We start from the raw sequence: 14,122 nt of genomic DNA on the forward strand, positions 1-14,122 counted from the left end.
GGTATGCACTGATGGAGATGCTGGTCGTTCTTCTCTCTTTTGAAGTCATGAATAGGTCAGGCTCTAATGCGTTTGAAAAGCTTGAGGGGTAACTCTCCCGAGAGGGTAGGCTGGTTTCCTGTTGCACCGTATGCCATGTGGAGCTTTAGCATGAGCAAGGATGGGGTTTCGAAGCCCATATGAAGGCGCGGGGGAACCGCGCTTGTTTGAGGTGTACGGCAGCAGTACACGACTGGCGTTCAGTCGTTATTTTGTCGTGTCGCATGTAGACGGCTTCCTCTACGTGTTGGACAAGTATTTCTGCATATATCGCCTTGTTCCGGCACGAGCTGATTGCCATGGAGTAGCGTCTTCTCTGCGGAACCATTCTGCACCTGTCGACTCCCCTGGACGAGGTGGTGGGTGGGAAGCAAATCAAGCTCGGGGACCAGGGGATGGCAGGTCCTTTATTTCAGAACACAGGCATGCGGTGGAGTCGGGGCATGTCTTTTCGGCGGAAGATGACCAAGCAGATGGGGGCAAGCTCCTGGTCCAGGTGCAGATTGCTGATGTATTCTCGGCGTTGTTTGTTACCGACAAACCGATCTTCTCCCAGCTGCTGACGGGAAGCAACCAGGTTAGTCCCCCTCACCCAAAGCAAAATGCTGTCAACGCTGTTGGCGTTCTCAGATTGGCTGCCCATCAGGGTTTGCAAATAGTAGCGGCTCGCGGGGCCTGAAGCATGTACTTCTTGATCTACTTGCTCGCACAGAATGCCTTTTACCCCGGAGCATTTGGAATCGCATCACTCGGTCAACGCTTTTGCTGTGGGTGTTTTGCGTCATCAGTACGACCAGCGGCAGCTGCAGGGGCTGCGCCAGAAAAGTTTACTGCTGAGCAACCGGCAAGATGGTTGCTTGTACCTCTTCCTCAAAAAGTTCCTGATCCGCGTCTCGCTGAATGGATCTGTCACCGTTGTAGGCAATCTACTTCAGCTAGCCTTGTCTGCCGCAGCCAGAGTCCGTGCAAATGGAGTTTCCGGTGCGGTTCCCAATGGGACGTGCACAGGGTCGCATCAGCCCCAAAATGAGGTGGATGCTGAAGCCTTCCCGAGCAACAAATCCCTTTCTCCTACCTCTCAACTGTCGAGCCTTCACCAGCTGTGCAGGGAGTTGGGGTATAGAGACGCTTTTCTGAGTGATCTTGAACAAAACGCACCACATTCCGACTGCGGGACGGGAGTCCAAGAAGATATTTTAGGAGCGTCACTGCCGGCGGAGTCTGTTGCGTCAGCTTCATCTAGAGGCCTTACCTGGCAAGGCATGAGGCCACTGCAACCGAGAGTGCAGTCTGTGGGCCGAACTAGGTCTAGTGCAATCAGTTTGCTCGTATCGGAGCGCCTGGAGGATTTTCTCACTTGCCGAGGGGAAAACTGGGAAGTCAACAATTGTTGCATTGACGGTGAAGGCCATTGCTTCTTCACCATTACCCGTGAGAAGTTCTCGTCTCCTTTCGAAGAAAGAGGTAAGCCGTAACGGTTTTTCTGCCACTGTCATGACTCAGAAGGCTGCCGCGTGGTTTTAGGGGCCTGTCATTTGTGGTGTATCGACTGGCAGACAAGGCCTGAACGCGCGCGCCACGAACTTTGAAATCCCTGTCACCGGTGCTTTTGCATTCATGTTTTTAGGGATGATTTTCTGTTTGGATACCAAAGGCACCGTAGTCCGCGCGAGGGTACTGCGTTTTGGCCGAGGTGTCTCTGACGACGTAGTTATGGGCCTCTCTCTAACAGCACACCCTAGCTGTGGATGCATTCTCATGATTGCGAAGAGTGCTGCCTCAGTGCGTGAAAGCACACTTAGTCCTGCTGTCGCTCCTCTTGTTTCATCGGCTGTAGCATCGAACATACCTTGCCACAGTGCCACTGAAGCGGGCAACGCGGGAGAACCCCCACCTGCAGACAGTGCAGGCCTGGATGGCAGAGGTGACTCTGCCGATATGGAGGAAGGAGGGGTAATAGCCGAAGAGGAGGTGGGCATGGCAGGCATACAGCTGACTGATGACTCCCTGGCAGCTGCAAATCCCGCTCTGCGCGGGCAGGGAACGCCAGACTTACGTCGTCGCCACAATGAAAGTTTGCAGTCCCCGATGCGCGATCAAAATCCTAGTGGCGTGGCCCATTCCGATACAAATGGTGACATTGATGGCGGTGAGCATAAGGGTGTCAGAAATCACCTATGCTCGCTTTCGTTTAGAGAGTTAGTGCATCCCGGTGCTCTTTCACTAGCATGCATTGATAGTGCGCTCATGTAAGCGCGTGCTGTTCGAGTTACTGGTAGCCTGCTTTGTGGTTCGACTCTGCTTGTCCTGCGGGCAGGCCATCGTGCAAGCGGGTATTTCATACAGGAGAGGTCTACTAGGGAGGTTACTGCTAGAAGCGGTGCGATTTCATCAAGCGACTTCCCCGTGTCCGTGGGGGGAGCCGCTGCTACACAATCCAGCAGCACGCAACACACGTCTGGAGAAGCGGAAGCATCGAAAGGGTTAGGAGAACACACGACGTGGTGGTTCTGCCCTTGCGACGAGGATCCGACGTTTTATTTCCCCGTTGCGGAGTGCATTCATGGTAAAGCGGCATGGTTCCTGCCGCGAACGCGCGTCTCCAGAACTATTGACACCGAGAATTCAGTAGCTGCTAGGGCCACTGATGAACAGCCTGCTTGCGCTTCTTGCAAGTGGGCATGCACACGAGCTGTTGAGTGGACTCTGTGTCGCTGCGGTGCAGACGAAGCAATCCACGAGGCAGCACAGTCCATTTGCCGTCAGTACCGTGGGAGTCCGAGCAGCAGCGTTTGTAAGGCCCATTTTGAAGATACAACCGGAGCTGCGGTCCGGGAAGCAAAAGCAGCCGCGAGAGCAGCCTACACCGCAGAACGCATGATACTGCACAGCGTGGGCGCGTTAGCACGAAACGAAGACGAGTCTGGACTCGTCGTGAATGCGACACGACTCGCCTGCAACGCATCGAAGGGGCACACACACACGGATGCCGACTTGCATTCCGTGGCCCTTAAGACGCTCGGGGATGCAGTTCTGGCCGCAGCCCGTGCCGAGTCTGTAGCCTGTAGTGGATTTATTTTGTGGCAACCGGGCGTGAAAGTGCGCCGGCCAAAAACAGGAGAAGAAGCTATCAACTTTGGCTCTGCAATACTTATCCGTTCACGCACCACAATCGGTCAAAAAGTAGCCTGCAAAGATCTCAGAGGCCGTGAGCTGTCGGCCTGTGTGCCCCATCGAGCGTTGGAGTCGATCTCAGGCGGTACGTGCACTCCTCCGACCGCCGTGATCGTTTAGAAGGGCAGGTGCTCTGGACAGAAAGAACCCGTAGCATCTGGCTCGGAAATTTGATGTCTGTTCAGATTGCTCACTTCCGATGGGAGCAGTCCATGTAACGTCGGTTTCTGCTTTTGCTTGAGTGCATTGCAGAGCCTATAGCAGTTATTAGCCAGGACGCTCGCCATCTGGAAGTTCGCGACGCCATTATGTCGCCGTTGGGGCTGGTTGTCGTCCCTGCAGAGGCTGCCAACCGGATAGTCAAGCAAAGCTCTAACAGTTCTTCTGGCCGGTTGACAAGCCGCAACACGGTTTCGCTCACCTCGTTCTTGGCATCCTTTGTCGTTGGTAACCCTACTGGCTTTACTGAGCGGGGTGCTCCCGACAGAGAAGAAAATGAGGGTGGTAGTTCCGCAGCTTCCGCCGGGCAAGGTAGTCGCAGAGAGGAAAGCAGGCAGTCCGCTGCCGATATGCTCGTTTCCGATGTCTCTACAGCTGCTACACCCGGCATAGGGGCGTCTGTAAATGCAGCAACGGCAGAAACCAACTCCCATAGAGCCATACCGGCAGTAAACATTGTCTTCCTCATGGACACGCTGCGTGTGTGTAGATTTGCGGAAACACGACCAGCTACCAGTGCAAGTCCCTTGCGGAGTCACCAGCGCGATGGTAGAACGGGGGCTCTCCAGGCAGGACGCGACTTGCACTTGTTGGGATTTGCAGGGATAGCCACGACTGGAGACACCACAGGTTTCCCACTCGGAAATCCTGACAACGGCTGTACACAAGGGACAGGCATTGCCCATGAAACTGCTAGCGTCGGAGGCGGTCATGGCACTGAGAAGTGCTCCCAGTCTTTGTTTAAATCTGAAGAAGACATGGAGTGTTCATGTAAAACAGCTACTGCGTGCTTAAGTGCCTCCCACACTCCAGTGTTGCACTCTCAATTTGCTGATGTGGTGCTGCTGTGCGCCAATGGAGTTGAGCTACTTTCTCACCGAGCACTGCTGGCGGCACGCTGCTCATTTTTCGAGGCCAAGCTAACACGGCCTCACTGGGAGGGACGCGGGGTTGAAAAGGTAAGCGCGGGAAACTCGACTACACTGGGTATGCAGAGCTGTTGAACGAGCAGTTCAGTAGAGAAAGTTCTGGATTTTTCCAGGGTGTGCGATTCTCACTATGGTCGAACCAAGTGGGAATCGCAGCAGGGTTCTCTGATTTCACTCCAAGGCAAACAATTGTGCAAAAAACGTAAATATGAACTGGAGCGAGTCTGATGTGCTTGCGTGTGCGACAGGTTGTGATTGACCTACGCGACTTTCCCGGTTCAGTCGTTCAGGCGACTGTAAATTACTTCGAGGTGGGATACTTTGTCATCCCTGCCTCGTGTTGCTGCCATGTGTGTTGTGTAGAAGAACAGCGAAGAAGTGGCGGTGAACAGTTCCACTTCCCCATTCAAAGAGGGCTCCCTCCGTACGAGTCTCACTGCTGTTGCCAAGTGGATTGGGTTCTGCAAGCATACACCTTTGCAGCGTATTGCCTCCTTCAAGACCTACAGGCTGATCTAATCTGTGTCCTGGCCCGTCTGATTTCCCAGCGAACATGCCTATATGTGTAAGGAAACGAGGGCACACTGCACGTAGGACTTCTGAAGGAAGTGACACTCGAGCGCTCGAGTCAGTAGCTGCATGCCTCTTTCGTGCTGACCCCCACACAGACCGTGTTTAGCCTCACACACTGGCTAACACGGCTATTTTTTGCACTGTGCTATTATATGTAGGCTAACGCACCCAGCAGTGCGAAACAAACAGCAGATTCTGCAGCTGGCTGCCCACCAATTAGTCCACCATATGCCAATGCCAAGCCTCCTTCTCGAGGGAGGTACCTGGCCAACAGTGGACTCGCAGAATCATTCAGTTGGTAGCGACTCGTCACAACCAGAAGATCAGGCCCACTCAATGAAAGATGCTGAACTTCGAGAGCCGGAACGGAAGCCGCTTTTGCCGATGCTGCTCAATGAGGGTCTCTATGAAGCAACGACCACTGCACTTTGTGCCTGGGTTCTTGTGAGTGATTCATAATGCTTACTCACCATTTGACAAGGCTAACGAGTTCGCTGAGCTGTAAAGGTTTAGAGACTTGGGTGTAACTCATGTTGACATGACTGCTCCTTCCGAAAATAATTACTAGGCATTGCTTCTGAGCTATGCATGTAAATTTTATTCTTGCTTCACGATGTGCAGGGGTCAGGGAAAAACGCGTTGCTGCTGTCGAAGCTACAGCTCATTCGCTGTGGAGACACATCGTCTACTCCGCGTAAACGTCTTCTGCTGGTATTGCTCGCCCTTAGACTTGCGCAGGAGAGCATATTAGCACCTTTTCCCTATTCTCCGTCAAGATTGTTCGGGGATTCATCACATTCACCTCGCGGGGCATCAAGGAGCCTGTCAAGTTGGGAGTGCAGCCATTCGGGGACAAATCAGAGCGTATTGCTACCGCCGATGTCAGAAAATACATGTCTCGTTGTCCCCTTGCGTGAATCACGAGAAAAAACGCGGTGCTTCTTGTTCAGAGATATCGTGTTCCTGTGGGCAAAATTATTGCAAGTCCCTGAAGCGGACGCGAAAGCTGTGGCTCAGGCAGTGGATGATTCATGCCTTCCATAAGCTTTGCAATATCCTGAAATTTAGATACGGGCAAAGTCCCTAAATAGCGCTGAAGGATTGGGTCGACAATTCAAAGTCTGACGAACTACTTTGGTAACTGCCTTCTTCAGCTTCTGGCATGCAGTGAAAGGCACGATTCCAAGCCTGAGCGGGTACTGTCCGCATTTGTTTGCTGTTGGGCAGGCTAGGGGCGACCGCATGTGCACTCAGCTGTAAACCATGGGGACTTAACCGGTATGCTATCACGATAGCTAGCTTGGGGGCAGGCAAGGCTACGACCTTGCGTATACGTTGAATGAGTTCTGGCTTTGAATTGAATACGGCACGCTTGGTTTGAGCCGGTTTCTTTTTTTCGCAAGCAGTGCGGCACGTTCCCACTGCTAACTAATTCACAAAAGCACGTGTGCAGTGCTGGAATGTGCAGCGGCATTCGGCTAGCACAAACGATAGAATTCAAGCATTTCATATCGCTCAAGAACACTGATTAGATCCTGAACGTGCGTAATTTCTGATCAAGCCAAAGTCTAGTAATGGGTGGCGTGTCTGTTTGTGATGTAAGGTCATACGACAAATCTATATCAGGACTCAAGAAACTCCGATGTCTGCTAATTTGCATGCCCTTGCTGCTACTTTATAGCTTCGTGAGCTTTTAAAAGTACAGAAATACAACTGGAAAAAAGTTGTTCGACGTGTGCACCGCAAAAGTATGCACTCTTCATTTCGTGACTGCCGGAGGTGCTCTACTTGCTTTCTGAATACTCACATGTGGTGCACATGAAAGCTGGGAGACACAGGTCCTGGTGGTAATAACAGTCTTTTGGCAAGGCATATCTCAATATGGCGAAATTGGACAAATCATTGAGAGGGTGTTCCTTTTTGCGGCAGCAACTACACAAAAATCGGTAGCAGAAGCGCCGCCTACGACTGCATTTAACGAGGGATAAGGTGGCCGTGAAGGCAGGAATAGGATCCACAATGGAATGAACCGAGCATACCCAAGTTGCAATGCTCTTACCATTTCCCTAGATCTCCTCAAGTAGCTCATCAATACGCGAGGCTAGGGTTCTGCGGACAATGGCTCGTGCTTTTTGCAAAATGTGCTGCAAACAAGAATGGGAAGCGAATCGCTCAAGCCTCTGCAGAGTTAGGTGTGCAAGTACGAAAAGCCAGTGCAGCCGTATCCACAAGCTAGATGTCGTAGCACGTACTGCAGGAATCTGAGAGAGACTGGGGAAGTGTATCTTTGATGGGACTTACAAAAACTAAGTTGCAACGCACGGCATCAGCAAACTGTAGGCGGATTTCCCACAAAGCTGGACGTTCCATTTCTACACATTTTTTCAAAGGAGGGGCGGTCAAACTGACTCTGCACAGTGTACACAATGAAGGCACCTAGCCCAAATTACTGCCACCTACATAATATTTGAGACCAGCTCAGACATTCGAAAGCCTTCTGGAAAGCCTACGCATGACGTGTAACGAAGTGGGCGTAAGTTATATTCCTTACCGCATCGTGGGAGGATTTTCAGATAGACCGCTGGATGGGGAACGTGATAGCCCATCAGAGGGGGGTGCAACGTCCAATACGAGAAGCTGCATGCAACGTGAGCTGTTCTTCCTCAAGCGACACTCAACATTTCGCAATGGGTGCGATGTCCTGTGCATCGCATCGAAGAGAAATACATCCATTCAGCAGTCGCGCAAGCTGCTGGATTATCCTGTACAATGCGGGGTCCCAGGCAGAGAATTACAGGCTGCAGTGTCTGAAGCATTGAGTGGCACCTGATATCAGCGAAACCTGGGAGTGTGGACGATGGAGACACAAGAAGAAGACGCTTGTCGTCTTGCACGCAGTAGCGGGTAGCCTGTGCCGGGGAGAGTCAGAGTTCTCGCAAAACGAAAGCAGTGTAAGACTGATTTTTCACATGCAAAATCAGAGATGCCTGATTTTCACTTAATTCCGATACGGAAAGGATGAACAGATAGAACAATAGAATTCAGCTGAAGATTAGGGTCAACACATGCCGCGCTTCGCTGATAAAGCCGTACCGGCCCAGAGGCGGTCTCGACAGAGCATCGAATAATATTTCGGCCTTCCAGTGAGATACCTGAATATGCGCAATTCTATATCAAAGGAGCACCCACCTCGATGCAGCTGGAATATGGGATAGCTACGTATGCCCAGTCGACGATAATACTAGGGCATTTGAGTTTGCTAGGATACGCGACAGCATGCTGCCGCACGGGCCCCAAACTGACTTGTTCTTGATTTGGCTTCGGGTAACTTGGAAGCACAACTGTCACCCTGAGCCCGCAGATGTGCACAATCTTCACTTTCAAAAGGATTCGGCTCCAAGGATTCACCGTAAAGGATGGAAAAAGCCTCCTGCGTGGCGTCAGAAGCCTTTCCTGGAGTTGACCCAATGCTTTGCAAGATCGTCTGGAGATCCCGATGCAGCCGCCGTAGAAGAAGAAACAACTGCATCGACGAAGCAACAGCAGGTTGGTCTGTGTTTGAAACGGTTCGAAAGCATCAGACTGTGGTGCGTATCGTGTGTTCAACAAGTTCGCTATGCATCAGGCCACAAGAAAACAAGCATGGAACGTTAGAAGCTCGTGGAAACCGCCACTCAGATACCTGAATAGACCGTCGCTCAATCTCCTGATCCGTCATCGCCACCAGCAGGTATGGAGGGAAGTCGCAATTTGCCCGGCCTGCAAGCACCGGACATCCCTCAGATTGTCATTTTTGTGGCCGACAAGTACGAGACTTCCAACAAACGACCACTGTCTCTTGCCCCCCCACGGAGCAGTGTGTTTCGGGTAATGTAGGTAGAGAAGATGTAGCCTCGACACACTGGTTTGTGAGCTAGGTGGCGAGCAAAGAATGCGAAGATTTCGCGCAAAAGCTGAATCGTTGATGGCGCCCGCTCTGTGCATCTCCCATTCGTCCTTCGAATACATTCGCAGGGCGGATGGATACAGAGCACTGGTCAGACACCTTATTGATTTTGACGCGTTCTCGCAAGGTAATGCATGCCGTTGGTGAGGTAAAAGAGGAAAAAGGTTTTAAAAGAGTTGAGGGGCTCGTGTGTCAAGCGCAAATGAGCAGTACCCAGAATACGTCGATAATATGGCTATCCAACGTTTCGGCAAGACAACGCTTAGTCGCAACTGCCGCCGAGCGTCTTAACTTCAAAGCCCGATCGACAAGCACCTCCGTACATCGGATCCTGAACTCAAGAGGCTGAACTTTAAGTACGTAGTTTGTGATGAATGCAGCAAGCGCTGAGAGTGCCACCCTGAAGCCAGAAGTGACGTGACAGCAGGCTGGCACGTAACGATGATACCAAATGACAGAAATTAATGAACAGCCATACATTTTTTGTGTGCCGACAAGCAGCCAGCACGAGATCAACATTTCGGATACCTTATTGGAGCTCTTTCGACAGAGTATGCTCCGTGATTTGTACCTGAAGTAGCTTACCGTACGGTGATTGAGCGCAGGAGGGTATTGGAAAGATTTTTTTGGATAGCGTCAAGCATCTTTTCAATAAAGCTCCAGCACATCTGCCCACAGTTTGCGGATCCACAAGCCTCAAACAAGGTATCCGAGAAAGACTCCGGATGCATAGATGGAGCTTGGATGCTGGGTACACTGGCCGCCGATCGTGCGCAGTATTCAGAGGAAAGGGCACTGTTTCTGTCTTGCGAAACCATGCCACTCCAGGTTGTGCGCTCCGGAAGACAATTCTCCTCTTGCGTTGCAGTTGCATCCTTCGATATTGGATACCCTGACGTGGGACCTAACCTGCGCATTGAACATAGGTTATTTGCATCATCAGGGGTTCTACTACGCATAGTACCAGGGACCTCTAAAGGGGCAGTCGTGAAGTTCCATGTTTCTGCCAAGTGCTGACGCCGCTCAGCTTCACATGTTACCATAGCTGCTGATGTTTTGAATGCCTCACCAACCGCTTATGCCTCCTGCTCTGGACGGAGTTGCATGGGCACGTTGCTGCGGCAAAAAATCCCTCTCCATGAGCATACCCTGCGAAATCCCATTGCGAGCAAGCATGCACCAGCCACCGTTAACAAGGTATATTGCAGTCATATTGGCGGTCCTGGTGGTAAGCATCGCGATGCGGAAATGACACTAACCCTCCTCCTTCTTGACCACACTGTATGAAATGAATTTGTAGATTCGCGTTGCACACAGCATAGGTTGAAGTCCTGATACGGATATGCAATCATGCCGATCTGAATACTGTAGAACAATGTATAGTCAGCAGCCGCCAGCTTGCGGTAGTGCTCGCTTGTGCAGCCACAAATAGTGGTACAAGGCAAATTCGACAAGGGCCTTTCAAGCGTACCGCGGCCTTAACTGAGTGGCTCAGGACAGACTGCACGAGAATGGCAAGCAACAAGAAGGAGGTGTCGCACTGCCTCTCTGCCAGCCCGGAGCCATCGACAAGCGTTAACAAGAATTGCCGGATAGGATTGTCACACCAGGTGTCTTCGCTTCCCACTTTCAGGTCATCAAATGACTCGAGATTGCGATTGACAATCTCCGGATGGCCAGCTTTAGTTTCACCTCCCTGATGGATTTCGCCTTCACGGCAGGCGTATGCTGTGCCGGGCGGCTCTCCAAAGAAACCAAGTTCAGTAAAGACTTTCATGGATGCCTCCAGCATTTTCAAGCGATCGTCAAAGGAGAAGGCTGATGGCTGCTCCAAGGACTCATGCTTTGATGATTGGCTCTGTGCACCAGCTCCCTGGTCGGGACCCTCGACCTTATCGGTGGTGTCGCTTTGCCCATGTCGTTGATAATCTATTCGTTGCACCTCACTGCCACTCGGTACGCCATCACTAGGAAGAAACATTTCGATGTGACCAGCACAGTCAGTGGGGTTCCGCAGGTTATTGTACGCTTCTGGAACGTCTAGATCTTTTCCCAGCAACAAATCGTGGAAGGGTTTAGGAAGCCGGTGAAACAGTAAAGCAGCTAGAATCGGGCGAAGTAGTAGCTCACTCTGAACGCACTGGTAAGCTCACATGCGTACGAACGACACGAAAATTGCACCACTCGCCTTTACTCCCCTTGCGGGGTAACATGCGATTTAGCGTGGCACTGTTTCTTGGGCGCCGGCAATCAATTTTGCCATCACTTACGTTAAAAGTCTGCATCAAGAAAAACAAAATCATGCGTTGCGCCGGGTCGAAGTTGTAAGTGTCGTGTAGCAAATCCTGTGGATGCCTTTTGTGTGAGTGAGACGTCGAAGATGAAGCTAACTTCCCGACACTGCATGTAGCTTCGTTCTGGTGGAGCAGGGAATTTTCCTGCTGCACATCGTCAAGGTGTACAGCCATTGCCTGAGCAGCACGAGCCCTCCACGACGTAGTGAGTTCTTTAGCGTCATTACGTTGAACAAGCGAACTTCTGGGATTACCTTCGTGACTGTCCTTTCCCCCATCACCAAATGTTGTATCCTTCAAATCATCTAAAGTACTCCACCCGGCCATCCAGCCCTGCTCCATCCGCTTTTCACCACCTGGAGATCCTTCGCCTCCCGTATTTTCACTGGAAAGGCTAGTATTCATTTCTTCTTCGCTGCTTTCAGATAGCTGGATTTCACTTTCTGGAGTGTTGTTCGCACTTGCACCCGCCTTAACGAGGCCCGCATGGCCTGATTCTGTCCTGCTGGCAACTGATTTCCCCATCAAGCCTGCTTTCGCAAGCAGACATACAAAGCCAGGTCTGCAGCCATTAGTCCTCAGCAGGCAGCAACAAGCACGCTTCCCGAGTGGTGAAGTGTGCTCCGAATGAGACTTCCCCGGTGCAGCTAGGTAATTTTAGGCTCCTTACCTATCACCGGCAGATAACAATGGATTAGCAGCCGTGCCGCAAGGAGCTCCGAAAATTCCTCCACATTTAGACTGAAAATGTCCTGAATGTAGAAGAGCATCTCTTCTATCTCTAATGCCCCATCTTGAATGGCGAGGTCTGGAGCAGTCGCACCATTAGCAGTTAGGCGTGAAAACTGGCGATTCAGGACCTCCCGTAAGTAGCAGGCAACATGCGAAAAGAAGATGGGTCTTTCCACGAGAAAGGCGCGAATGGCAGGGTCCTTTACTGCGCGCAGATATATCACAAAAAAGTTGAGGGACATCAGCAGCATCCACCAGAAATAATGGAGCTCTCCATTCATTTCACGCCACTACTTGTAGTTAAACGTATACATTTGCTCCAAACGCTATTTATATTAGGCAACCTAGCGGCAAGTCCTTTGCACGAGCACAGGGGTACCCATATATACCTCTGAAAAGGGTGAGCGTAACATTTCGGCAATGTGTTCGGATCATGGAATCCTTCGCAATGAAAAACTTGACAGCTTCGCTGTATAATGGGAAATGTTTTGCTCTTTCATTCAGGAAAAGCTTAATTGTTGCCGGGTTGACGAGCATCGATAGGCTCTTGATGAACGATATATACCAGCTCGCAACCTCCTCATCCTCGAAGTCAAATTTCGTGCTGAGCAAAGAGTTGATGTAGTTGTTGCTGAACATGTAATCTACACAAGAAAACCACACGGACATCCACTTTATACCAAAAGAAAAAGCAAGGCTTTAGGATGTTTCCACGGGTATAAGCTTGCCCACGGAATGCACTACATGACCCTAAGGAACCAAGCGCGGACCTTCTAGACTTACATACTGCGGTTTCCTTGTTGATGCTCTGCACTATGATGCTGAGGGTCTGAAGAAGCTGCACTTTGACAGCATTTGGCACAGTCGGTCGCTCCGCCAATTGAACAAAGTATGACAGAACATTTTGTTCGCAAAAGATATCGAAATATCCTCGGTTATGCTGTTCGCCCCATACAAGTACTTCCGCAATCTGGCGTAGTGTCTCAATTGTATAATCTCGGTTTTTGTCATCGACCGTCTCATAAGAAGGAAGCGAATCTAAGAGGGCCCTGCATCACGCCGCAAGCACAATCACACAAGCGACAATCACCTGTAACCACACTGGACGAATCGCTCCAAGGCCGTGTCGTTAATGATCAGTATTCTCTTACAGCATGTGATCAGCGGAGTAGAAGTCCTGCTTAGGAACTTCGGTCACGTCCCTCTGCAAAGAGGCGCTCGAAGCACCCGTCCAGAGCCACATTGTTTCATCCCGACGATAACCTATCAGCAACTTTAATGAAACATTACTACATTGTACGAACAAAGGAGAAGCATTTAGTTTCTGTGTAGCATCGACCTGCAGTAAATTGGCTCTTATGCCCAATTGTGCCGCCAATAGTTGCCGAATGAATGCAGCTCCACGAAACTAGATACAAGTGTTTACCCTTTTTTCACCTCTCTTATTGATATATTTTGTGACTGAGGTGCTTGATGCTGCCAACGCTAATTGTCGCTCTAACAGAACGATGGATAACCTGCTGAAGCTGGCCGCATGCACTCAAGACACCACTCGTGCAGCGGCTAGCAGTCCACAATCAAAAAATCGAATGTGCTCACGAGCGTTCTTCCCTGCAATGTTCCCAAGTAATTATATTTCGCGAAATGCTCTCCAAAAGGCACATTCTACCCGGTCCACGTCTATGAAGTCAGGGAGCGATTCCAGGATTGTTTGTTTTCTCTGGGTGTTGATGTTTCTGGATATACAGCTCTCTCCTGTGCACCAAATTCGTCTTGTTTCAATTCTTAATGCATTGCAGCAAGACAACAATGAGCATCTTTGGTAGACAGCTATTCAATATGCGATGTTCACGGTGTCCAGCGCGAAAGGTACCTTGCCAAACCGCCAAAGCGGATGGATGTGCGATTCTCTACACGCGTAAAAATTGATAGACATCATGATTCCAAATAGGAAGCTCCACTCGGGGGGGCCACATTTGTTCGGCCTACTTCCCTTCGTCATGCACCTTCTAACACTATTGAAAGTCTCCACAGGAAGACAAATGCGTGCTCGGAATACAAACATCAGAAAGTCGTTGAGTGCTTTTCCGAAGAAATCCCTGCCTTGGCTTTTAGCACCCCCCAGAGGTCCTGACCTCAGGGTAGAGGGACAGCTTAGGTGCTCTTAGCTCCACCCTCTTAGCAACCCGACCATTGGCAGCTAGTTGTAGACAGAA

The 14,122-nt window shown here is 50.7% G+C and overlaps 2 protein-coding genes across 2 annotated transcripts; one reads left to right on the top strand and one right to left on the bottom strand.

The window, feature by feature from the left end:
- The first annotated feature begins 160 nt into the window (after window positions 1-160).
- On the top strand, window positions 161-5,978 carry LOC34619767. Its single transcript, XM_026336425.1, has 9 exons — window positions 161-616; window positions 828-1,503; window positions 1,667-2,265; window positions 2,389-2,605; window positions 2,765-3,298; window positions 3,466-4,391; window positions 4,610-4,926; window positions 5,093-5,378; window positions 5,556-5,978. Exons 1-9 carry the CDS (start codon window positions 161-163, stop codon window positions 5,976-5,978), a joined length of 4,434 nt encoding a protein of 1,477 aa, XP_026192210.1.
- A 1,022-nt stretch (window positions 5,979-7,000) lies between these two features.
- Window positions 7,001-13,149, bottom strand: LOC34619766. The gene is made up of 16 exons (XM_026336426.1): window positions 13,058-13,149; window positions 12,690-12,955; window positions 12,296-12,550; window positions 11,845-12,111; window positions 11,151-11,704; window positions 10,295-11,020; window positions 9,466-9,851; window positions 9,094-9,280; window positions 8,837-8,930; window positions 8,617-8,693; window positions 8,238-8,457; window positions 8,028-8,086; window positions 7,761-7,843; window positions 7,486-7,635; window positions 7,236-7,344; window positions 7,001-7,078 (listed from the first exon to the last, which is right to left on the bottom strand). The coding sequence occupies exons 1-16, from the start codon at window positions 13,147-13,149 to the stop codon at window positions 7,001-7,003; spliced, it is 3,603 nt and encodes a 1,200-aa protein (XP_026192211.1).
- Between the last annotated feature and the right edge of the window lie 973 nt (window positions 13,150-14,122).

Source organism: Cyclospora cayetanensis, unplaced genomic scaffold (assembly GCF_002999335.1).
Source record: "Cyclospora cayetanensis isolate NF1_C8 unplaced genomic scaffold, CcayRef3 CcayRef3_contig_127, whole genome shotgun sequence".
Classification (NCBI taxonomy): Eukaryota; Apicomplexa; class Conoidasida; order Eucoccidiorida; family Eimeriidae; genus Cyclospora; species Cyclospora cayetanensis.